The sequence below is a fragment of the Dryobates pubescens genome, chromosome 2 (genome assembly GCF_014839835.1).
Source record: "Dryobates pubescens isolate bDryPub1 chromosome 2, bDryPub1.pri, whole genome shotgun sequence".
Lineage (NCBI taxonomy): Eukaryota > Metazoa > Chordata > Aves > Piciformes > Picidae > Dryobates > Dryobates pubescens.
Window position 1 is genome coordinate 43,777,533 of NC_071613.1, and position 26,154 is coordinate 43,803,686.

The 26,154-nt window shown below is 41.4% G+C and overlaps 1 protein-coding gene across 1 annotated transcript in view; it reads right to left on the bottom strand.

Moving 5' to 3' along the window:
• SEMA5B (semaphorin 5B) overlaps positions 1–26,154 on the bottom strand; it is a 286,627-nt gene that overhangs the window by 75,962 nt on the left and 184,511 nt on the right. The window contains exon 6 of the mRNA XM_054176331.1: positions 8,310–8,372. Within this exon, the coding sequence (XP_054032306.1) occupies positions 8,310–8,372 (63 nt within the window). The remainder of the gene's footprint in view (positions 1–8,309; positions 8,373–26,154) is intronic.

The following is a 26,154-nucleotide window of genomic DNA, read 5'->3' on the forward strand; positions in this document are numbered from 1 at the left end:
GTTGAGAATAGAGGTCTCATTGCTTCCTTGAATAAGATGAAGGGCTTGCCAGCCTCTCTGCCCCCTCCTGCCATTGTTACATGGTGCAGTGAGCCCTGTTAGATATTCCCTGCCCTAGAGTTGTCTGCATTTTATGACTGGGTTAAGTAATTTCTCTTTCTCTAGAGCATAGTTATTCAACCCCAAATAATGTTAGGATGACTATATATTTAACTGTAAAATACTAATTTTTTTGAGGGCATACTATTAAAAAAAATGTATGGGCTCCTATCCTAACAAGGCTTTGTTTTCATAATCTGATTTGATATTTAACCTGGAAAGCAGCTCTGAACTCAATTTTCACACAATAAAAGAGTACCCATCTGCTCCCCTTCCACTTGCATTTTCTCTGCTTTGTAAGAGTCTGAGCATAGCTTCCTACCTAAACCACCTAGTATCTTTTTGTTGCTGCCCAGGTACTTCAATATATTCCTGACTAAAATCCTGTCCTGCAGAAAGCTAAATTCCTAATTTGCAGAAGTCTCTTCTTTGCATTGTGTTACAGGCTACTAAGCTTCTACTTCTACAAAAGTCTTCTCAGATGAGAAGATAGCGTACAAAAAAAGCACTTCTCTGTGAGGTCATGTGCTGGATGGTTTTCACAGGTAGTGATGCATCTGTTGCACACTTTCCTCCATGGTGCAGTAGCCTGGCTTGATAAGGATGCTGGAAGCTGGTAAACATTGCATTATTTTAGTCTAATTAAGCATGGTTTTATTTGTACCAGTTCAGTGAAAAGCAGAAGTTATTTACAGAAGCACAGAAGAAACCATACTGAGCAAATACATCTGCTGCTGTCTGAAGATGCAACAAAATATTTAACATGTGACTTCCAGCCCATTCCCACCTGCAGCAGCAAAGAGCAAAAGAGCACAGTCAGTGTGGCTGAGGTGTTAGACTGGAAACATATGACAACCAATATTTTGGAGGGAACTGGCTGCACCCAGCTCACTAGTTATTTCGTTGGCTGTAAGAGGCAGAAACAGGGATGTCTAGTGGATGTTTTCTACTCTGCTTAAACAACAATGCTACTAAGTGTGAGCCATTTTCAGCTGTAGTTGTTCTGAAACAGCTGTACATTATCTGGCATCTTTTCTCAGCTGAGTGAACTGAAACATGCAGGTGCTGGACTTGCCATGGTGACACAGCAACAAAGACCTAACTACCAGACCATACCTCTCTAACCTGCCTGGCCCAAAGAGGAGTACCGTGCTCATCTCATGTTTCCTATGGCTGCACCCACTGCCAGTCACTCAGTCCAAGAAAACCTCCAACAAAAGCAAAGAATAAACCAAACTGTTTAGATGGTGCAGCCTGCAGGATTTTTCTTGACACTGTTGCTGAGATTTCCATTGAACCCTCTTTCTACCCTGTTCTCAAAATAACTTAGCAAGTAACAGCTTCCTCTTTGTGTTCTTTGAACCAGCCTGAATTTGCTCCGAAAAGTCACCCAGCACGCTGCTCTTTGCAACAGTCCATAGGTGAGGCAATCGGTTAGTAAAATTACGTCATAACCCCCTTCAGAATAGGAGTCACTTAATGTAGTTTCTTCCATGTGGCTGGAAAACTCTAGGCATGCAGGAAGCAAAATTCAGATGGGCTTTAATACAGGCAAAAAACCTGTCAAGCCTGAGCCCAGCTCTGCTCAGACGAGACACTATTTGGATTCTGGTCTCACATTGTGGAGCAGACACTTAAATCTGTGTATGATGAGTCTGCAAATCTCATCACCAGAAAATATTATTGGGATCAAGAGATTAAGGATTTAAATAAAGGAAGAAGACTGGATATTTATACGGTTAATGAGAATAACCCAGTTATATTAGTTAGGATTATTATTAAATATATGTCAGAGCTGATAAAAACTTGTGGCTCACTGCCAGACCATTAAGCATATCTCTGTTTTTTCTGTGAATTGCATGCTACCCACTCTGAGGTTCTCAATTCTTCCTCAAAATTACCCTTTTTTGAGAGGAGGCCTTAAGCTGAGCAGGTAGCACTATTCTCCAGTTCAATGACCTTTTGTTTTCCCAGAAAGGAAGATTATATAACTTCTAATGCTCAGCCCTACAGGGCACAGGGTATCATCTCCACAGAAAGAGTGATTGGCCATTGGAATGGGCTACCCAGGGAGGTGGTAGCATCACCATCACTGGAGGTGTTTAGGAAGAGACTGGATGGGGTGCTTGGTGCCATGGTTTAGTTGATTAGATAGTGTTGGATGATAGGTTGGACTCAATGATCTCAAAGGTCTTTTCCAAGCAGGTTAATTCAATTCAATTCTATTCTATTTGGAACATAAGCCCTACGAGGAGAGGCTGAGGGAGCTGGGGTTGCTTAGCCTGGAGAAGAGGAGACTCAGGGGTGACCTTATTACTCTCTACAACTACCTGAAGGGAGGTTGTAGACAGACGGATGTTGGTCTCTTCTCCCAGGCAAGCAGTACCAGAACAAGAGGACACAGTCTCAGGCTGCGCCAGGGGAGATTCAGGCTGGATGTTAGAAAAAAGTTCTATACAGAAAGAGTGATTGCACATTGGAATGGGCTGCCTGGGGAGGTGGTGGAGTCGCCATCACTGGAGGTTTTTAGGAGAAGACTTGACGGGGTACTTGGTGCTGTGGGTTAGTTGCTTGGGCGGTGTTGGATTGGTTGATGGGTTGGACGCGGTGATCTTGAAGGTCTCTTCCAACCTGGTTTATTCTATGTATTCTATGTATTCTATTCTAATTCTGTCCTGTCCTGTCCTAATAAACTTCTTTGAAGCTCCTCAGTTTGAGCCTATCCTCATTTATTTTCCTCCCTCCCACCCTGCAAAATTTAGATTTAAAATTTTCAGTCTGTGAATGTTGTAATGCCTGTCCTGTGGACATGACCAGGCCTTTTTCTAGCTCAGAGAGATGTCAGGCTGCTTTGAAAGCACATTTCAAGCCCAAGAACTAGATGTGGTACCCTGATACTCCATTCCAATGGTCAGATCAGCAAATGGGAGCCCTGAACTCTAGAAAGCTTCAGTTTGAGGTAGAAATTAAAGAGACATTTTCAGGACGCTGCAAATAAGACAGATGTAAGTGCTTCTTGAGTTGTTTCTTCTGTCATCTCTGAACAGTAGACTTCTGAAATAAGTCCCTAATCTTATTGTACAGATGTATTTTTCTTTGAAAGCATAACCATGTATAGGCACTGCTTTAATTGGCCTCTTACTTTGAATAAATCACTCAACCCTATTGTCACAGATGTCTTCTTTTTTTTTTTTCTTTTGGTAGGCTAATGCTACTTCATCACATATTGATACATTTTAATCATAGATGAAACACACGGTCGCACGCTGTATGAGAAAAATACCTGTTTCAGACGGTCTGCTATTCTCAGTAAAGAAACACAAACTCCTGAGTACAACAAGGAGTTCAGAGAATCAACCAGCAGAGCTCCACTTTAGACTTTCAACAACATTTTAGAGCTGAGCATACATTTAGTTTATCTGTTGCAGTTCACTTCAGTTTGTTATAAACAATAATCCAGAGCTAGTACGTTCTCCAGCACTGTTATTAACACACTTTCAGATATCTGTATTTCTTTCTTTGGAGAAAGAATTCTGTTAAACAGTTTAAGCCAATGTCCTGGCCGAGCTCTCTCCTTTGAGTGTAAGAGACAGCAGAAAGAATTGCTAATGATTTTTCCAGACAAGTTTTCTTGAATGAACTTTAAATTCAAGGACAGATTCTACACTGATATCTTAGCAGAAGTACTAAGAATACAGGTTCAGATCGCTAGGAACAGTTACAAGGGGGGTTGGGGGGAATTCTCTGACCACCTCCCTGTTACTTCTATTTACCTGCAGATTTATAGTGGTGCCTGTCCTACCTAGATGCCTGTTATTCATAAATGGCATGGTGAGTCTCAGCTCCACTAGATAATTGCAAGGCACATCCTCTGTGTAACACAGAGCACCTTAAAGGCCTGAAAGAGCTGATTTTTCCATTAGCTCAGCAATTTCTGCACTAAATCCATTTAGCTAGGGTGAAGCCTTCAGCTAGGATTTCCCTGCAACTGTGAGTGAATCATGAGATCCCCAGCATCAATACACCATACAATAAAAGGAAGAAACTCTACAGGCAATATGGTGGGGCAACCAGTAGCTGGATGCCTATCACATATTTCTCCTTGGTTCTTTCTTCTTCCAGAAGTGTTATTAGTGTGTCACCTTTCTCCTGGCTACACAAAGCTTTCAGGATGGGATGTAAGTGCTGCCATTTTCACAAATGGTTCCCTTTCACGTTTTGAAATTATGGTGTGCTGCTACTGGAAAGCCAACAATTCTGTGCTTAGACAGGAGAAAATAACAAAGTGCTCACGTTTAGAAAGTCACAACTTTTCATGTCAGGCAAAATTCCTTAGTGTGGTGGATGTGGACTGTTATGCAGAGGCAAACCAATTACAAATTAGAAGCTCAGCAACTCCTAATGAAATCAAATATGCCTCTTCCCCTTCTGCTCTATTCATCACTCATTTTAACTACAGCCTCTGGGTGATTTCATGTGGAAGACAGAAAGAAAGGCAGCCTAACACTGATTTCGCTCTCTGCATTGTCTTTCAGCAATGTGATGTTTTCCAGGGGCCAATTTTAAGGTGTTGATCGTGATACATTTTATTAATGCTGCAAAAATAACAATGATTACTCCTGGAAGATGGTGTGAACCTCCAGAAATGTGGCAACTAAAACATGTACAACTATTTGGAGAGACCCCAAGTTTTAGCTGATAAAAACAACATAAATGAAATACTTTTTTTTCCTGAGGTGTTTAATGCCACATGATATATTGCAGAGAGTTAATTTTAAAATCAGGTTCAAGAACCTCTACATTAATGGATTAAAATTTGATAAATTACTTAGCTGAAAAAAAAAAAAAGTCCTCAGTGAAATAATTCATAAATCTGCTGTTGTAATAGGGCCCCAGATAGGGTGGTACTAGCTTACTATCAATATCTTTCTTAAACATTTGTGGAAAACCCAACGATCACAAATACAGTAATTACCAGAGAGGCCCATGTCTCACTACATATATGTAGTGACACATGCTAGGATGGTTAAGCAGCTGGACACAACAAACAAAATACATTTTTGTAATATATGCATTAAACAGCAAGGAACAAAAGGGTTCCATGTATAGACTGGGAGAAGACACCTCAAGACTACCAGCTGTGAAAAGGGCTTAGTGGTCACAGTGACCAGGCAATTCTGCATGACCTCCTACAGCAGAGAAGCTTGTCAAACTGCCATGCATATGACCAGAGGAGGGTGAATAAGAGGTGGAAGATGGTTTTAATCACACTCAGGCATTAGAGAGATTGACAAGGCAGTACAGTGAAAAACTGAGTGTGCAGAAAACAGACAAAATATATTCAAGGACAATAGGAAAAAGTACTTCATGAAAGAGGTTTGGAGAACTCAGCTTTTTTTCATTAAGAGAAAGCCTAAGACTGGTTTGCCAAGAGCATTTAAGTGTCTTTGTTAAAAATAAATACTGGTAACTGAAGGGCTCTTTAATCTAGCAGAGAAGGGCAGAATGAGACCCAGTCACTCAAAACTGAAGCCAGATGCAGTGAGGAAAAACAAAGTACATCTTAACTGAGAAGGTAACCTAACATTAGAAAAAGCCAGCAAAGCATACAGTCAGCCCATTTGCTTCAGGCCTTCAGTTCCAAACTTTTTGCCCCCCTCAAAAAGGTGCAGTAGTGAAACATAAGTTACTGAGCTCCATTTAGAAATAATCAGGCGAAACTTGTGGCCAGAGCTACACAAGGTGTCAGAAGAAATGGTACTTTCTAACCTTAAATCTGGGATCCAGATTTTTTGTCACCCTTTTTTTCTGGCAAATGTGGAGCCACCACCGTACCATAATAATTATACCCCTGTGATACAAGCTTTGTAGCTTTTATTCTTGCACTTCTCCATTTTCCTTATGGTAAAGCCCTAAGCATTACAGGAAGAGATTTTCTCAGCAGCAGAAAGAATCTGATCTATATACTCAACAGGTATAAGAATGAAGAGGGGAAGGCATATTGATAGACTTGGTGGCTTTGAAAATCTCACCCTAAAATACATACATTATTAAATGGGCAAGGAAAATGGACTAGTCGTATAACTTACACAAAGTACACTGTGAATTAATGCAAGAACCAAAGGTCCTCCTTATTACTATCACATATCTAAGTGCCTGACAATCCATACCATATTTATCAAATCATCTGTGCTAGGTAGAAGACTGCCATTAGTCAAGATTTGACAAAGCAGAGCAGACAGAGCTCTGCCGCCATTTCACGGCAGAATCAGAAATATTCACATCAGTGCTGCACTGACCCAGCCAAGGGTAGAGATGTTGGATCAGAGCTGGGCATTCTAGCTGAAGCAGAGCATTTAACCAGCTGGCTAGGCTAACATCAGTATTTTTGGAGCTGCCACTAAGAAATTTCTCTTCATTGTAACAAACAATGAGCATGCAGACTCATTTCAAGTGAGACACAGCCCTGGACACACAGGCTTGATTAGATACAGACTTCTAAGTTTACTTAGCTACTGCAGAATCCTTCTGTCCTTGTTTGTAGCTTCATGTCTTCTTGTCAGACTTTTAGTCACCTGTGTTTGTCATTAATTGTGTGTCAACAAGTGTCTGACAGTCTGCTTAATTATCCTTCCTCAGAAATTCACACCTGTGGCCACTGTGTCCACCAAACAATTTCAAGCTCTGGATCACAATCAGCACGAACTTGGCTGTTCAGAGCATTATCCTCATGAAAATTTTGGCAAACCTCCTTGTAATTTGAGGAGGTAGCTGCAGTGAAGACATTCAGACCATCACTTTCTTTTGGCATGACAGGAACCAAAATAAAGTCAAAGTATCCTAGAACTTGTTCAGTCAAGTGTATGGCTTTAACAAGGGGTTGAAAAAATAATTCTGGGTTATATATTAAAATTATTCATGTACAATATGACACCATTTAAATCTCACAAACTTTACAATGGAAGAAAAAAAGGAAAACATTTTATTTGTGTGTTTTAAAGTACAAAGACTACGAATTCCAAAATTCCTCATGTCTTAGCTTTTGGAGTTTTGTTCACTCTCTATTGGGTCCTTCCCACTGCTGGCCATGTTTGGTGTTCACCTAGCCCAATCTAGTTTGCCTCCATGGTGTTTTCCTGCACAATGTAGATCCTGTAGGAAACTCTAACAGAAGTTCTAGGATAGCCATAGTCCTGCTCTCCACAGCTATATGAAGCAGTTGTCTACCCAGCAAAATTACAACTAGCTTTTTTTGTGTATGTAACAAATTAAGACAGTAATCACATAAAGTTTATTATATGAAATGAATATGGTCAGTGGAAGATCGTTTAATCCTCTGTTTAAAGCACTGGAATTTGGCAGAATTCCACCATTTTGGACCAGCCACACAAACGCTCTCTGCTTGGCTGTCCATGTCTAAGCAAAGATGTGCTTATCTTCTCTTAACCCTTTGCCCAACTCCTTTGGTTTAGATTGAGTACTCTTTGCAGTACTAGGGAAAATAGGGCAGTCTCTCATTTGAGGCCTGAGGAATTTTCAACACTGTCAACATCACATTTGAAAACTGAAAAGATTTCCTGCTTTTAGATGGGCTTTGCTTTAACTTCTCAGAATTGGGACAGAAAGCACCTGTGTTTCAATTAGAAGTGCCTTCAAACTCCAGACTCCTAGGACAATATGTGTTGGTTCAAACATTTCCTACATTAAACTGCAGCTTAGCAGATTGCAGCTGCCTCTGAAGGAGCTCTGTGATGTTCCACCTGAACAGACTGCAGTGTACTAGCAGATTCAGTTTTCACATTCAGGTGAATTACAACAAAGATGAACTCCAACAACAAACAAGTACTGTAGCTCACAAGGCTGAATGCCAGCAGCTCACTGCTGAGTACCTAGACCAAGCCAACAGGCCTGGCCTCAGAACTCACTATGAGATGTTGCCCCTGGCTTGCCACCACTCTGCTTCTTGATGTGGCACAAATTGTGTCCTCTCCAGCAGTGAAATCACCTTTACATTTCACACAGAGCAAGCCTAATAACTTGGACAGGGAACCTTTAAAATGGCTTGCTTGGTGGTGCTTATACACTTGAGGTGGTAGATCTAAACTGTGGCAAATTTATGAGCTCAAGCTGGTGTCAGATGCTCCCTGGGTGGATTTCACATGATGCAAATAAATTTACCCATAGCATTGTTGTAGCAAAGCAAAACTTACCTCTGTTTTCCCTTTGCTTTGACAGGACCTCCTGGTGTCTTCATCTGAACCCCATGCTGTTGCCTGAGGAACCAAAATGCACAAGTTACATGACAATGCCACCAACCACCATGTCTAGAGACTCCCAAAACAAGAAAGAGTCTCTCCAGCCAATTTACACATCCCCATTTAAAAGCAGCATTGTGGCAGTAAACATGTATCTCGCTCCCACTGTGCTCACAGTGCACACAAATGATAAATAGATGAGAAGTCCAGAGGCAAAAGCAACTGGAATGCTAAGAGAGAACAGACTTTAATTTACATGTAAATACAACTTCTGATTGTCATTCAACTGGAAGGTCCAAGACATAAGCCCCACACACAGATCCATCACCTTATTTTCAAAGAGGACAGCGCTGTATAAAGTGGCCAGCTTTCATCACCAAAAGGGAAACCTTGCTTATAGCAAAATCCAGTATTCTGCACAAATCTGCTGGTCCCCTTAAACTTACTCATGAGATTATTCCTCTCTAAGTAGCCATGCAGCAATGTGACCTAGACTAAACAATAACTGGGAGCTGATAGATGAAACCTGGAGAGCCAGCAAGTGGGGAGAAAGATTGGATGCTGATTTCTGATGTCAGACAAGTGGGGTCAGATCCTGAGGTAGAGTTAAATGCATTAGGGCCAAGGGCACTACTGACTGGGGGCCAAGAGCAAGTAGGATCTCCAGTCAGCTCTGATGGGAGCTTTGCTTTGGAGGAAAGAGGCCCCTTCCTTAGCACAGAAAGTCAAGACCAGCAAAGCTGCATTAGAGAGAACTTTTAGATTAAAGATATTCAGCAACATACCCAACCACTCACTACCCTCCATAATTTTCCTCCCTTCAGCACTTTTTAAAAATAGTCCTAGCTAATTCAAGCAGGTATTGTTAGCTGGAGGTGAAAATACATATAAACATCTACACTATACATAATACATCATTCTGAGCACAAGAAAAATAGCTCTGTTACACAGAGAAAGGCCAGGCTCCCAAAGTTCAGATACAGATCCAAAGCTCCCCTTAAAGAGCCAGGATTTCTCTTTTTCCCTCAGTCCATTTCCAACACAGGAAATGGCTTTGAAGTTCAAATCTGATTTGAACTCTTCTCAAACCTTCTCACTGCAGCCAATGTAGTTTTTTGAACTCTAGACTTCCATAGAAATTGTTCCCTTGACATATGGTAAGTCCTGTCTTTTTCAAGAGGAAGATGGGAGAATAGTAAGAAGAGGGGTCAATCAGGTCTGTGAAGCCAATCACTCAGAACCACAATACCACCACCCAGGAACTGCATTTATGCATCAAATTTCTACCTCAATGGGAGAAAAGATAAGAAAAAGAGAGAGAAAAGAAAAGAGAGAGAAAAGAAAAGAGAGAGAAAAGAAAAGAGAGAGAAAAGAAAAGAGAGAGAAAAGAAAAGAGAGAGAAAAGAAAAGAGAGAGAAAAGAAAAGAGAGAGAAAAGAAAAGAGAGAGAAAAGAAAAGAGAGAGAAAAGAAAAGAGAGAGAAAAGAAAAGAGAGAGAAAAGAAAAGAGAGAGAAAAGAAAAGAGAGAGAAAAGAAAAGAGAGAGAAAAGAAAAGAGAGAGAAAAGAAAAGAGAGAGAAAAGAAAAGAGAGAGAAAAGAAAAGAGAGAGAAAAGAAAAGAGAGAGAAAAGAAAAGAGATAGAAAAGAAAAGAGAGAGAAAAGAAAAGAGAGAGAAAAGAAAAGAGAGAGAAGAGAAAAGAGAGAGAAGAGAAAAGAGAGAGAAGAGAAAAGAGAGAGAAGAGAAAAGAGAGAGAAGAGAAAAGAGAGAGAAGAGAAAAGAGAGAGAAGAGAAAAGAGAGAGAAGAGAAAAGAGAGAGAAGAGAAAAGAGAGAGAAGAGAAAAGAGAGAGAAGAGAAAAGAGAGAGAAGAGAAAAGAGAGAGAAGAGAAGAGAAGAGAAGAGAAGAGAAGAGAAGAGAAGAGAAGAGAAGAGAAGAGAAGAGAAGAGAAGAGAAGAGAAGAGAAGAGAAGAGAAGAGAAGAGAAGAGAAGAGAAGAGAAGAGAAGAGAGAAAAGAAAAGAGTATATTCTTCATTAGTTCAGAGTTCAGTTCAGTTTGGCTTGAAGTAAAACTTTATGAACACAGGCAAAGACCTAGAGGGAGAAGGGAAGAACAAAAGATCTTTCCCCGAGAGTCACTTGGGAAAAACATCCCATGTACTGAAGTCCAATGCAGGCTGAAGGCCAAAAGCTTGTGTCTTAGAAGTGTTTGTGTGAGAGCTGGGATAAGTCCTTCCTGGAAAGGATCATTTAGCCATATCCCGAGAGGAGATATGTCACTGGATGAGAGTGATCACATCAATAAAACATCGCAGGAGTGCAAGAAATTTTGACTAGTGACTCCCAGGAGCCCTCAACACCTGCAAAACAACCACACAGCAGCATTTTGATCCCCAGTCCCAAACTGAGCCCATACTCATGTAACCACTGTATCCTTGCACCTTGGATGAATTTTTGAAAGCCTTAATACAGAGGCAGCTTACTAGGTGGCTCTTCCCATTTCAAAAGCGGATAGAGACCACTCTCCATTACACAGACCAGTTCACCTTAACAGGACAAAATGAAAACAAAAATCCTTGGTTAATTCAGCAGTTGATGCTGCTTCTCTGCTTCTGGAAGTGCAGCAATGCAATAGAGAAGAATTTGGCCTCCTGGGGAACACTTTGCTCTTCCTGCCAGACACCTGCACTGCAGAGTTTTGAGCGTGTTGCAAACATAGCTCATGTCAGAGCACTGGTCCCCTTCAGCAATGTTCTTGGTACCTAACTGTTTTCTTTTATTAGGCAACACTGCCCTTCAGCTTTTTGAAGTTCTACCTTGATGAGTCTGGTGATAACAGAAGTTCTTGGTGATGACCCAAATTATGGGAACATATTCATGACTGCACCATTAGTCAGGGTGAAATTTATTAGAGCTAAGGGGATAATTAGGCAATATGGCAACACAGCGCATGTTTTACAAGTCCCACACATGTCTTTGCGGGGGACAGGGAGGAGCTAGTTTGAGAGCTGAGTAACTCAAATGACCTCTAGTGACTCAAGGAAAGTAATCACAACTGTGCAAAGCAGAACATCTTGTCAATAATAAAAATGTAGTCACAAAGCCAAGGAGCTAATGTGTGTTTAAATAATTGTACTGCAAGGTATGAACATGCACCAGTCAGCTGACCTACAGCCTAGACCAGTCCCTCTGCTGGGCTTCAAGGAACCCCTCCCCACATATGCTGTCATGGCCTTTGGGTTGAACCTAGTAAGGTTTTGGGTAGGCTCAGACATCTAAGCTTGGGCTTTTCATATTACCTTTCTCAATTTGTTTGATTACTTAACTGATCAAGTGTCTTTTCAGATCAAAATGTCTCACTGTTGTCATCTCTGTTGTCTTGAACTTCTCTGCAAATTCCCTGGTGCTGCACTTTGTGAAGCTGATTGGTATGACCAACCAAAGCCCCTCCTTTCCAGGAGAAATTTTCTTCCTCTGCCTTAGAATCATTTTGCTCCAGTATAAAACTAAGTCCTGGATATTTGAGAGATACAAATCTTCAGAAGGATGTCTCTCTTCTGGAGTACATCTGTGTGTTCCCACATGTTTCCCAGTGAAGAAGACACCTACTCACCTACTTAACATCTAACACTACAGCTCTGAAAGGATGCTTTGTACTTTTGCCTCCTTACCTGATTACAATCCTTCTCAAAGGCTGCCTTCTTGCACACTGACTTAGGTCCCTTCCCTCCCTTTCCTCATCTCCCTCAATAGACCAAATTAATTCTACTTCTTTTCATCACTGCTGAAAGCCACCTCTGCATGCTTGGGTGAGGTACAAATTGTCACCACCAGAAGTTTTTGGTCACTCAGTTGGGTAATCATCCTGAATTTATGATACGTGGTCTCAGTTGTCTGAAACATTTAAGTTTCCCTTCTCCAGAAAGCACATCCAGGATTATTATTTTTCACCTCCTGCTACATGTGTCACTCAAAAGTAGTAGAGTTGATGCCTCTGGAACCATGTGACAAAAAAATAACTTTCATGGCATAGACCATGGAAAGGGAGTCTGGATGGAGATGTGACAAACCTGAGAGCAAGGCAACATACAAACACTTTCTCTTAGCTGCTTCCTTACTTGTCATGTGTGCAAGTTATAAAGCAAACACTTTTTTCAGTGTTAGGCTACCAGCAATTCCTCCTCTTCCATCCTCACCAACATTCTTACCCTCCTTACCAAGAGCATGCCAGGTCATCATGCTGCACCTCACAGACTCTCCAGCATCTCTTCCCTCCTGCATGTCCAGAAGAAATACCATTTCTAACACTGTTCCCAGGCACTCTAAGGACCACCTCTACAACCATATGGCCCATGTGCAGTATGGAGGAACACCAGATTCATATGGAATACAGATGAAACAACCAGCTCAAGGCCATGCAAACCATGAGCACGACAGCCCAGCCATCTGCACAGACACAACAACACTATCAACTTCATCTATGAACATGCAATTAACTGTGCCTTCCATTCAGCCTATTTCCATGGGCACCTGGTTCTTCACATCCCTATTTCTGTGCTTGAGTTCTCTGCAGGCAGATTTTGTCAATTAAAACAGAAATTTAAAAAACAAAAAGAAGAAAGTTGTGTGTTATTTCTGCATCTTTAGGAAGTCACATGAAGGAGAACCATCACAGGAGAAGCAGTCATGCGTACAACCGTGCGTATCTGGTACAACACTGCCCAGGAGGAAACGAGCAGAAATGGACCACAACGGCTAAATTCTGTGCATATCTGAATATTCAGATGTCACACTCAGACACAGAAAGAAAGAGTTAATGTATCTTCTAATAAATCATGAACATTGCTTCGGACTGTAGACCAACAGTGCTCTAGAAACTCTAGCTCGTCATGTACTGTCAAATCAGTTATTCATCATGCACTCCTGAGAGAAGCTTTCTAAATACATTTATTTAATTACCTGCACATACCAGTGTAGGCATCACTAGCATGTCCTGTTATCAACAGTTACGTGCATCCTCAAATGCTGATGTGAAAAGCAATTCAACTTCTATGGACCAGCTTTTACACTCAGGCCAGCAATTTCCAATTACTCCAAACACCACATATGTGTTGTGTTTAACAGTTTAAGCATACACTAATGTCTTCACTGCACTGGCACAATCGAGGTTGCAGGGGTTTGTGCAAAACCAGAATACTGCTTTAAAACTGGAAAGTGAAGGCTAGAAGAGAATAGGTAACATGTATATTTATCAGGTAAATAAACCCATGCTTAATTTCTTAAGTCTTTTATAACAGACCTATTCATCTGTTACTTCCATGAAATAAGTTCCTGTGCAAGCTAATGGCAGCCTTGCACGCCAGCAGACAAACCTACAATCATGTTTTTCACATTGCTTGTGTTTGGAAGGATATAAAAAAACCTACAAGTACAGGCTTACTGCAAAAAAAACCCCACAGAATGACCCTGGGAGATGCCCAGTACCTACATGGTACTGAGCTCCTCAGGTTCCTGCTAACATCAGCAGAAGCAGCACCTTGTGTCCCAGGCTCAGTTCTGCAGGAATTGATAATGGTGGGAGCTTCCAAATGGACCATCAACCCTCTGCGTTGCCCACAGGAGACTTCTCAATCTGTCCACAGAGTTGGTTCTTCACTTGTGCCATGCAGGGCACCCTGAGCAGAGTCTGCCAGTCACATCACCCTTTGCTGAGTTATGCATGAGGAAGGAGGGCAGGAGGTGTCGAGATATGACAGTTATTGTGCACCAGAGACCTGAGCTGGCAGAGCAATTTCTTTCCTTGTGTATTTATTTACATCCTCCTTTCCAGTAACTGTACAAGGCACCACTATGCTCAGAGAAATATACCTCTGGAAAAAAAACAAACCCAACACTTGCTTTGAAAGCAGCTCCCTGGATTCCTTACAGCAGCCCAAAATCTCTGCATTTCTTATTTACATTTACAAATATTTTTTTTTAGCTCAGCTCACTTCACGACAAGGTATGGAAAATTTTCTCCAAGTCTGGGGAGAGAGAAACACAGAAGCACTGCATTTCTGCACTGCATTTAGTATCTGCCAGCTTTAATGGAAATAGAGCACATATTTACATGCCCTATCAGACCAGTGTAGCTTAACGATAAGGACTTAACTAAATTGGGATGCAGATCAAGCCCTTCATGCTTTGGCTGCTTAAGGGCCAGTTCATTCCCCTACAAGATGTCACTCTCAATCTTTTCATCCATCCTGACAAATAGATTTCAGACCTGAAATATTACAAATACATTCTTGCTGATAGTGACAAATCTATTTCTATAAGTTTATTTCTATGTTTCTACACACTTTGCAGTCTGTATACAAGATAGAAACTAGTAAATGCTGGGTCTTACAGCACTTAGAAGGAAAAAAGTCACTGAAAGAAGTTCCTATAGGCTGGACCCAGCAAATCCATGAAAAGGTTCTTGTTTCACTTCAGTTTCTATGATGTGTACTGTAAAAACATTTCTACAACACTTTATCAATTTCTTTCCTATTTAATCCTCCAAGACTTCTCCATAAAGATTTGCTGCTTTAGTCTAAAAGGGGAAAGTTAAATTCCCTTTTTGAAGCATTGTCTTCCAAGGACAAGGCACATTTATAGCACTCTATAAATAATAACTTGTTGAAGTCTAACTTCTTAATAATAAAGCACAGAAGCTTAATACCTTAGAGGCCATCTCTGGTAATTTGTTAAAACTGTGATAAACATGTCTGATAAACACATAACCAATACTCAAAGTACATAATGCCAAGCTTCTATAAATAGCTCTGCTACATGCAGCAGTATACAGATTACAGATCACTGCTGAGTGCAGTGACAGGTATGAGGAATGATCACAGGACCCTGTCAATTCATTGCAGGGAGAGGGGGCTTGGATGAAGGGAATTGCATTGTGTTTTATCTAATTATTAATTGATTTCCCTTAAATGATCTCAGATCCTCCTAGATGTGGTGAAACTCCAGTTGTTTGCTTCATTAAAACTAAGCATCCATAGTGCCTATCAACACACTGGTCCAATCACGAAGCTCTTCTGGAGTGGTTAGACAGTAAGTCAGCTGGAGAAGACCTCACTTTGTAGATGGAGGCTGGCAATCATGAAAAAAACAATTTTTAAAAGAAAACAAAAAATAAACAAAATAATCATTAAAAAAATTCCATCAGTGGGCTCCAGTTCCCATAACCTTAATCTCTGACTCAGATCTTCTCTCTACAAACAAAAGTCAACCACTTACTATACTAGGACGGATTTTGGTCTGCAGTCACTGGCTGCTGAACGTGATCACGTTGTTCACATCAGAGAAGAAGTGGATGCTACATACTGGCATAATGAAGAAAGAATCATTCACCAGGAAGCAGGACTTTCTCATTTTAACAATGGATATTTAACTCATCTCCAAATAATGCCATCTTTGGTTATTCTCATTTCTCTGTCTCACAGACTCTTATCACACCCTCACAAAGAGAAATGCAGATGGTGTACATCTGCATCCAAGAAACAGGGAGGAGGGTTTCCATGACTAACTGCGTTGTCTTTATTGGTTCCATTCTTAAACCTCACTGATTTAAAGTTGAGCCTGTCCTCCCATCTTATGTTTTCAGAGTGCATGCATACCTGGAAGGAGAATCTCTGTAACACCCTGCAGAACAGGGTCTCAGCCTCCAGGTATGAAAGCTCTATTTTCTTTGATAAAGTTATCCCAGCCCGGTGACTACTGTGCATCATCTGAGTCATGGCAACCCACTCTGCTCATGGTCCTCTTTTATCTCAGATGCTAGGTAAAACGCCTCACAGTGTTCCTCCTCACAGCTCTGCAGCAAGCTGTAAGAGGATGGGTTCTTGTAACTCTTGTGTCTGTACCTAGAAACAACTTTTGATTTCAACTGCAAATATTAGTTTGTTGAGGGCAAGTTTTCAGCTGCTTTGAGATCTTCTTGTACAGTCAATGCTACTGATTCTCTCTCTTTCGCAGCCGAATGAGTTGATATTGTGACCCCAGATTTCTATGCAATAAACAAAAATGCCACAGGAGAGAATTTCTGTCTGCTAAACAGACAGCATGGGCACATGGGAGGAAAGGAAAACCAGAAGCACAGAGAGATCAGCTGACTAGGAAAAGACACCGAGCATGTCAGGGGCAGAGATGAGCCCTGATCTTTGCTCTCTTGAAGACTAAAAACTTTCCTGCCCAGCACAAAATGAGTTGTTAGACAGCCTTTTCTAGCAAGTATCACAAAATGCATCTGCTGAATCAGTGGTGCACAGAGGGGGTGGGTTTAGAGATTAGAATAGTGAGCAAGATGACTTGCATGTCAATATCTTCTTTCTGTCATCTTGGGCAAAGATTCAGATTTGGTTTTCTACATGAGACTGTGTTTGGGGGCCTTCAGCTTCCATTTGTCCTGCAGGAGACTCAATTAAACAATATAACTTCCATAAATCAGACACTCCCCTCTCTCTGCAGTGTCAGATAAGAGTTTACAACTCCAGACCATGCATTTCCTTATCTGAAAGGAGCACTGTATGAGTCTTAACAGATCACAGCCTCTACTGTGCACCCACATGGACAGCACAAGGTTTTATTATTAAAGACAACTGTCTACAGCTTTAGTAAAGAACATTTGATACCAAGTACTAAAACTAAACCAGGATTTTCCAGATGCACAGTAAAGATAGACACACCCAGGTTTCAACCTGTACTTTTTTCAGCTTTGGGAAATTTAGGGAAACAGGGACAGCTTACAATGAAGCATCCAGCTCAACCTTGAGGAGGTACTGTCAAATTAAAATCCGTATTTGAAGCAAGCAGATTGACTTGCCAGTGCCTTAAGCATGCTTTCAGTAACCCTGGAGTAAAACACTTGTAGCTTGATACTGAAAGCCACACAGAGGGAAATTTGAGCTTTTTCACATAATGGAACCATTTTTCCTCACCCAGATTTGCAGTTTTCATAGCACCTACGATTCTCTACCATAGCCCAGGACTGCCTGTGCAAGCCTTGACACAATGCATTATAAGCAAGGCGTAATAATAAAGGACGCATCAGGTAGCAGTGGATGGCAGAGCAGGGAGAGACAACAGAGGAGAACCACACAAGAGGGAAAGGTCATGGCTCACCAGCCATGTAAGTCATGGTGAGATTTTCACAACCTGAAAAATTTTACTATATCAAAGATGAGATTCTTCTGAGACACAAAGAGGACACACAGGAAAAAGCACATTAGGCAAAAGGAGAAGGCACGTTAACCAAGAGGGAGAGAGATGCTGACTTCACGGGCTGATTCATAATGGAGTGAGCATCTTACAAGCAATGATAAGCAGGTCTGTGAAAGAGCCTTCAAATTCAAATAAGCACTAACGTCATGAGGTTATGGCCAAAGAGAGGGGAATCAGTGGAAGGGTGCAAAGATACCAGTGATCCAACAACACAAGGAGATGATTCTATATCTGAACAGAAGGGCTTGTGGAAGCCAGGAATGATGCCCAGATCACAGGTTTTAGCAACAGATCAGATTGCAGGGCTTGTCCATAAGGGTAAGGAGAGGACACATTCTCCTGTGGCTATATGCTGAGCTTAGACTGACAGCTACACATTTATGCAGCAATGTCAGATGAACATGCTGACATGATGCTTTGGAAGAAAAATACAGCTCTGAAGAAGAGAGATAAAGACGGCACTGGATTTCTGTTTCCACTGTCTAGTGTTTGTATTTTTATCATTCTATGTAAAGAAAAATGTCAGTCTGTGAGAATGATTTCATTTCGCTGATGATCTACTTCATTTTGCTTGAATGTGTTAAACACATTTAGTTTAGATTTAGTTGCAAGTACTATATATGAGAATGTTTATATTTTTTTTCTGAAAACAGCTCAATTCATTGGCTATTTCTACTGCTTTTAAGCAAGCAAAAGCATGGGCAGGGAGACATGCAGATCGATAGCCTCACTTAACTGGGATACTTGTCATTCTAGTTTTAAAAGTCTGTAAAGCTCTCACCTATAGCCAGTTTAGAATGAATAACAACATCCAGAAGTGGAAAAAAAAGCACAGAGGATGTTAAAGAAAGATGACTTACAGTGTTTCTTACTGCTAATGATGAAAAGCATACAGAAACTGAGACAGGACTTTTAGCCTACTGGGTAATTAACAGCCAGAGTAGAATTTGGTTTCTTGCCATGTCACATTCAGTTTATAGCTTACGACAACAAACATTTACCAAATGTACTGGAGATTACAGAGACATAAGATTATATGGTAAATCAATAAAATAACTAAGTAAAGAGGTTAAAAAGCACTGAGTCAAAAATTATTAAAGAAAAATTCCTCTGCAGTCAAGCACGAGGGGATACATGAATACAGCTGAAGTGTTTGCAGGTGCAGTTGACACTGGCCAGGTGGACAGCACACAGCACTATTTCTCACATCACTAGCACTGCTTGTTCTGTAAAGAAGTTGTTTTGTTGTGGGGTTATTTTTCTTCAGTTGCTACAAACAAGGTATGACAAGCTATTTCTAAGAAGTGAGCCAACTAACAGAGTCACAGCAATGGCTGCCCTTGATAAAGTGGAGGTAATTCTTCATTCGAGACTTCTCCACCACCAAAAGATGTCCATCTCCACCCCTTTATGTTCCTTGGCAGAGTCGCCTTTCAGAACTAAATCCCTCCTTCCTCTTTGTGGGCTCCACTGATGGATGTGACAAGACTTCTAAGCAGCCTCCTCTTACTGTTTTGCACAATGATTTCTGGAGTAGGAGGTTCAAAAACCCTTCCAGTGGACCAGCCCATATTCAGTACAAAATCAATTTGCCATGGCTATAGTCTCCTTTGTATTTCTGCATCAACCAAAGCAATTTTATTCTCCCTCATTTTTCTCCTCTGGATTTCCTTGCCATTGTGCCTTCTCGAGGCTTACTGCTATGTAGAGATGTTAAGGGTTCTCCACTATACATTTTATGTTCCCTCCCCCTGTCTGCTTCTGAGGCAGACTGGACAAATCCTGTACAGTCAACTGAGTGCAGTTTGTGCACTTACATTAAGAGTTCAGCTATGAAAAGCAATCTTCCCATATATACTTCAAACTGAAAATGAAATCACTGAAGTACATGTGAAACCTCTGTGTAGTATCAGCTTTCTGAAGTGGGATACTTCATTCCTCTCCAGGTTACATCATTGAATATACTTGTTCAGCATTTATTCCTTTGCTTTGGGAAGGAGCTAAAATAAGTTTGAGGAAATGCCCAATTTGGATCTGATTCTCCCAACAATTAGGCTGAGATTCAAGAATCAAAATCAGCACATCCTGCAGTATTAAAGAGACTAATGAAGAACTCAAGACATTTTCAATGTTCTGTGCTTCCTGCTTTTCTTTGGGGAAATCACATCTATTGCTTTTAGGGGGGGCTAATACTCTTTCAGATGACAAACACTGCAATATATTCTCATTAAAACTTTGTGAGTTTAGTTTGAGTCCTGTCTTGGCTTGAAAAAAGGGGCCGTGCACGATTAAACAAATAAATGTGTGTGTGATTCAATTTATCCTATCAACATTCTTTTCTGGCTGTGCACTTAAGCTTGGTATAATACAACCAAAAGGGAAAAAAATGCACTGGAAATCTTTAACTAAGTGAAAGACACATTACTGAGACGAAAGAAAAGCTTTGAGATTACTTTCATTAGCCAAGGCCACTTTCATGCAAGCCAGAGAGATTTGGGAAAGTTTTTGCAAGGCAGGCTGAATACAGAGATCCTGCCTGAGCCTGCCTGTTCCATTAGAGCTTAAGTGAAACCAGAATCTACCCCCCTGCTCTTCTCTATTTTAAAGTAATAGTTTTTGAGCCTTCATGGGGAAAAAAATCCTCAGCTAAAAGGGAGTCTTGTACTCTCCCTACTCAGATCAGCAGATGTATGTCTGAATTCCAATTTGTTTTGCATACCTAGAGAAAGGATGCAGAGTCCTCTTCCTAGACGCTAGGATTTTGACACGTACTGTGGAATCACATGGAATATTCAGCTGTACTGTGAGGCATTTCTGCTTAAAATTAAATGGCAATTTTTGCCCCAGTGAGCTTGAATCCTAGGGTTAGGGAGAAGGACAATGTGTGGCTGAGAAATAGAGGGAGGAAGAAGAAGAGAGAGCAGTGAGAGGACTGACACAACTAGGGAGTACACACAGTGCACATGCAGGCATGGTGCATCGTTTTCAAGAAAGTTGTTGGCAACACACCTAGGTTTTGACCTTTAGACTCTCTGAGCTTCTATGGAGTTTGGTGCTTAGCATCACAAACTATCAGAAAATGTCGTTTCTGATAACCCACTAATAACCAAACATAAGTAGGACCTTTCAGATATTACCAGGCAGTGCTGGAAGAGGAAGGCAGTAATGAAAAGTCCCCCACATTTCATAAAACAGATTTCAGTATTGTTTTTTATTATTCTATAGCTACATTGTTCATTACATACCTGCTCCTCCACCAGGTGCCTAATGCTCTTGATAAGCTAATTACAGCCTTCTGCTTATTTCATGTCAAGCTTAACTCCCCAGTCTGAGCCTAGCCTGCAGTTCTGGCATGTTTTTTCCTTAATCTAAGACCATCTGTGCTTCATCACCAAGGAACACTAAATACAGAGGAAGTGAAGAACCAACAGCATTGAATTCCCTGTTTGCTGCCCCCAGCTCCTATCCCCAGAATTTCCAATTGTGAAGCCAACATCCACCCAGTCCTAAACACACTGTTAGTCTCTGACCACTCTAGTTATCTACATACACAGCAACCATTTTCAGTGGTCAGTGGGGAAATGACAAGCTAGAAAGGACCTGGGTCTCTCCATTATTTTTACATCTTTACCTCAAAAGCTTCATATTTCAAGTCCTATCACATCACCAGCAATACATGCAGTAGCTGGGTTCAGCACTTGATCAATGCAAATTAAATTCTCATTTCAGAAAAGCACAAGGAGTCCGTTTGGGAGAAAAGTGATGTGGATGACTTATCAAGAATCCAAAAGATATTTCTCACATCTCGTTGCTGCAAAATGGAAGTACATAACGCCTTAAATCAAGACTGGACTGCAACGTTAGGGAAGATGGCTCTCTGTTTCTTTCCTATCCCACCACCAAAAGACCACATATTTCTACATGCTACTGTCTTTGGCCACCCAGCTCAGCTGAACACAGTCCCTGCCTGCTGCTGCTGTGAGCAGCCAGAGCCCCATCACTGCGTGTAGCATCAATCACCTAACTTCTTCCTAAGCCTGGAAAACAGTTGCCTTCAGACTCCCTGCTTGGTCTGTCACAGTTTGCCTTGCTTCTGCCTCCTCTTTTCCAACACCAGACGTCAGCACCTGATGCTGTAGTGAATTCTGCCAAGCTTCATCTCAACAAGGAATTTATTTGCTCCTTCTGCAAAGATGACTCTGATGCAGTGTCTTTTATTCCTTCGTTCCAGCTCCTCTGTTCTGCTCTCCAGCTTGCACTCTCTTGCCAACTCAGGATTTATTTTTCAATTTCCTTCAGTTTGAGTCCTGCCCTTACATTCCCCCTGCCACCTGGCTGCTCTTCCCTCACCTCCCCTCTAGCATGTTTGCATTTGACCTCCACCAAGGTCAAACATTCCACAAATGAGTTTTGAGAATATGCCTTATAATTAAGATGAGGGAATACAAAATCATTCTCCAACAGGATTAATGATTCATACTACTTTGTGCTGTCTCTCACCATCTCCTTTTTGGTGGTTTTCAATGCTTTCACATTTATCTTGTCTTGAGAAAAAAACCCAAAACACCACAATCTTTTGCTTTGCTTTTGCTTGCCTGGCTCTTAAATCCTCAGTAACTGATCTCATAGTGAAAGCAACTGAATTTGTAGCAATTTTATTAGCCCAATACATTTTTTCTCCTGTCACTGTGTTTACTACTATCATATTTATGAACCATTGATCATTCATTTCTACCTGATGCTCTCCTCTTAGGCAACTACATTTTGTCTCTTACTAACCCCAAGTTAACTCTGGAACTTTTTTAACATTCGTAACAAAGCTTAAATCACTTCTCTTTGAGCAACCTTGCAGCCTATACAAATGGCTGCAGCTCTGTTATTAATTTGTCTTTACTTATAAGGAATTAAAGCACTCTATTTCAAAAACCTTAACACAATGCTTTGTCTCCTGTTTGAAGTGATGAATTAATAATTAAAACAATGCATGGCATTTGATTGACATTCCTGACACAAAAGTGTTTCTGTCAAAACCATGTTTTTATTAACTCTCCCCTCAAATTATTTCCAAGCTGTTCTCTTTTCAAAAAAAAACCCCAACCAAACAAACAAGTGAGGGAAAAAAAATCCAGAATTATTTAAACTTAAGTACTTCTTACTTGAAGGGATACATTTTTATTACATTTTGCCCCCACCAGGCTCCAACTACTCTATTTTTGCATTAAAATACTTTCTTCCAAGAAGCTTAAATAAAGTAAAATCTTAAAATCTAAGAAGCTTAGATAGAAATAGTGAAAAACAGGTCCATTTTAAACAGGTGGACATGCTGAAGTTGAATACTGTTTATCTAAAAAGCAGGAGTGAAGCTTACAACTGCTCAATATTACATGTACTATGAATCAGAATGTAACAACTTTGCAGACTGATGATTAAGGCAAATTCCCTGCAAGTGCATATCATCATGTATAATATTTACATCATAAATAGAAAGCCACTTACTGCAAAGCATTTCAAAGGCCAAGTGTCATTATCTCAGCTTTATTTGTGGAGAAAGGAAAGCTGACTGTTTACAAGTAAGGCACTTACTCTATGCTATCCAGACTCACCTTTGCATAGCCAGCAGATTGAGGGAGGCGATTCTCCCCCTCTAGTCTGCTCTGGTGAGACTCCACCTGGAGTACTGTGTTCAGTTCTGGAGCCCCTGTTACAGGAAGGATCTGGAGGTGCTGGAATGTGTCCAGAGAAGGGCCACGAGGATGATTAGAGGGCTGGAGCATCTCTCTCATGAGGACAGACTGGGGGAGTTAGGGCTATTCAGTCTGAAGAACAGAAGGCTCTGAGAAGACCTAATTGTGGCATTCCAGTATCTGAAGGGGGGCTATAAGAAAGCTGGGGAGGGACTCTTTAGGGTGACAGGTAGTGATAGGACTAGGGGGAATGAAAAAAAAAATAGAAATGGGTAGATTCAGATTGGATGTTAGGAAGAAGTTCTTCACCATGAGGGTGGTGGAACAGGTTGCCCAGGGAGGTGGTAGAAGCCTCATCCCTGGAGGTTTTTAAGGCCAGGCTGGATGTGACTCTGGGCAACTTGATCTAGTGTGAAGTGTCCCTACCCATGGCAGGGGGTGTTGGAACTAGATGAACTTGAGGTCCCTTCCAACACTGACAATTCTATGGTTCTATGATACAGAGAATGAGAGAAATACATAATTTTTTTCTGCATACCTCCTTCCACTGAAGACTGGGAGACTCCCCAGTCTCAGAATAGCTTGGTCTCTGCCTGTTCATGCCACAGATAAAAATCCTTCAGAGAGCTATAGCCACAGGGTGCCAACTTTTAGATGAAGGAAGCATTTCAGTGACAGCAGAACACCCATAGGATCATTGTTGACTGTGCAAGCTGTGGCAGCACCCAGCAACTCATTTATACCCCACAGCCCTAACCCTCCTCCAGAGAGCCCAGCATTCCCCTCTTATTTCCCCATCCATTAGCAGGCAACTCACAGCAGCTGTTGTTTGCTGTTTAGCTGAAGGCTTGCTACTTTTTCTGCAGCCCTGAAGAAAAACCTTGAGCCTGAAAACTTGCCATCTTGCTCCAGCCAAGGTGGCTGGAGATACCATAGGCATAGTTAAGTTTGTGCCTGTTTACTCATGTGTTCTCTTAGCACATGGGTTGTGCTTTCCTTAAGCTCAAACTGGGGAAGGTGGATGAACCTTGGAGGCCAAAGCTCTCTGAGACTCTCAAAGCATTTAGGGAAGCTGTGCCTGCTGTGCTGACACAGGATTGATGCCTTGTGGGAGCGATGAGCAATCCGTTCCCAGCTCTGCTTCCCAGCTCTGAATCTCTGGTAACAGCTGTGCAGACCATGTCAGTGACTCTGCTCTGTAGCTCCTGGCTCAAATAATCTCCTCCCGTTAGTCATTCAGATCTGTTGCATTTAAAAGGAGCTGTAAACCACACATCAGCTAAACTGGTACTAACAGAGAAAAGCTGGATTCTTTATCTAGGGGAAAAGCACATGCACAGACATGAAATGTATTTACTATAAAGTAATTCTTTTATTATTTTTCTCTAAGAGTTCAATAGTCGGTTTTAAAGGAAACACATGAGGTCATTCATGGGCCCTTAGAGAGATGCAAATCAATAAATGGTGACTTTTTATAAATGCTCTCATTATAAATGGCTGGATGCTGCCAGGGTCAAACTTAATCCTGTGCAGAGAGCCAGTGCAAGGGATGTGAATCATTTAGATCTCTCCAAAACTCTACTTTGAGAATGAAATGTATTTCTCTGTATTCTCAGCCTTAAAAAGATCTGTGGCCTGCTGTAATTGGCCCAGATACTCCATTGTTCATCTTGTAAATTGCAGTCCTTTGTGTCTTCAAGGACTTCTCTTAATTCTGACTTCCCAGCATGTGCAACTCAGCTCCCACCCTGAAGATGGGTCAGGGCGCCAGGTCCCAGGTAGGAAAAGCACTTTCCTGAACACACAGCCCTGAGAAGTAGTAAACCACAGCACTGGCTGCAGCAGGGCGCCAGGACCTGTCCCCGGGCTCCACTGATTGGCAGCCCACCATCTCCACAAACCTGAACTTGCTGAACAAGAGACTGCAGGGGGGCATCACCTCCTCTCCAGGAGGGCATGAGGCAGGAGCTGGCTGTGTGAACCCTGTGCTTGGTGTGTGAAACTCAGTAGGCTGCTGTTGCCACATCTACTGCTCTTAGCAAAGGTGCTGCATCAAAACCCATCCTGCGTTAGAGCCTTCACTGTTGATCGCATCAGAGCAGCCTAACTGCAACAGCAGCAATGTGGAAACACTTTCTGTGACTTGTGGTAAGCCAGCATTTGCAGCTAGAGAATAAACTTCTCCTGTGTCTAAAAATATGCCACATCCCTAAAGCACTAATGATTTAAAGCAGCATATTTTTATACAAATCTCTGTTTATATAAATATCAGTTTAGCCAAGGTGTAGCCTACACCAAGAGGCTGATTTGCCTCTCGGGAACATATGCAGAGGTGGATTTATTGACAGCAGCCACAGATGAATGCATGTGTCAGGGCAGGGAACAGCCAGGGTGTAAGAACACAGATCCCCACAGAGCCTCTCCTGGGTTCTGATGGAATGAGAAACAGCACACAGAGAAAAAAGGGGCAAGTAAGCAAACCAGCCTACATTTCCCAAAGAGGCAACTTCAGTGAGAAGATACAAAAAGTCCAAGGGACTTTTTTTTTCCCCTCAAATTTTGGGTTTTTTTCCCCTTCCCAATCTAAAGGATGTTTAATGATCATGACTCTAAGCTGAATATCTCTCTGGAGATATTCAAGATGCACCTGGATGCATTCCAGTGTGATATGGTATAGGTGATACTGCTCCGGCAAAGGGGTTGCACTAGCTGATCTTTTGAGGTCCCTGCCAGCCCCTAACATTCTGTGATTCTGTGGTTCTGTGTGAAATAAGACCATTAGTCTTCATTCCCTACACATAAAATGCCTGACAGTGGCTAATTCTATTCTATTCTATTCTATTCTATTCTATTCTATTCTATTCT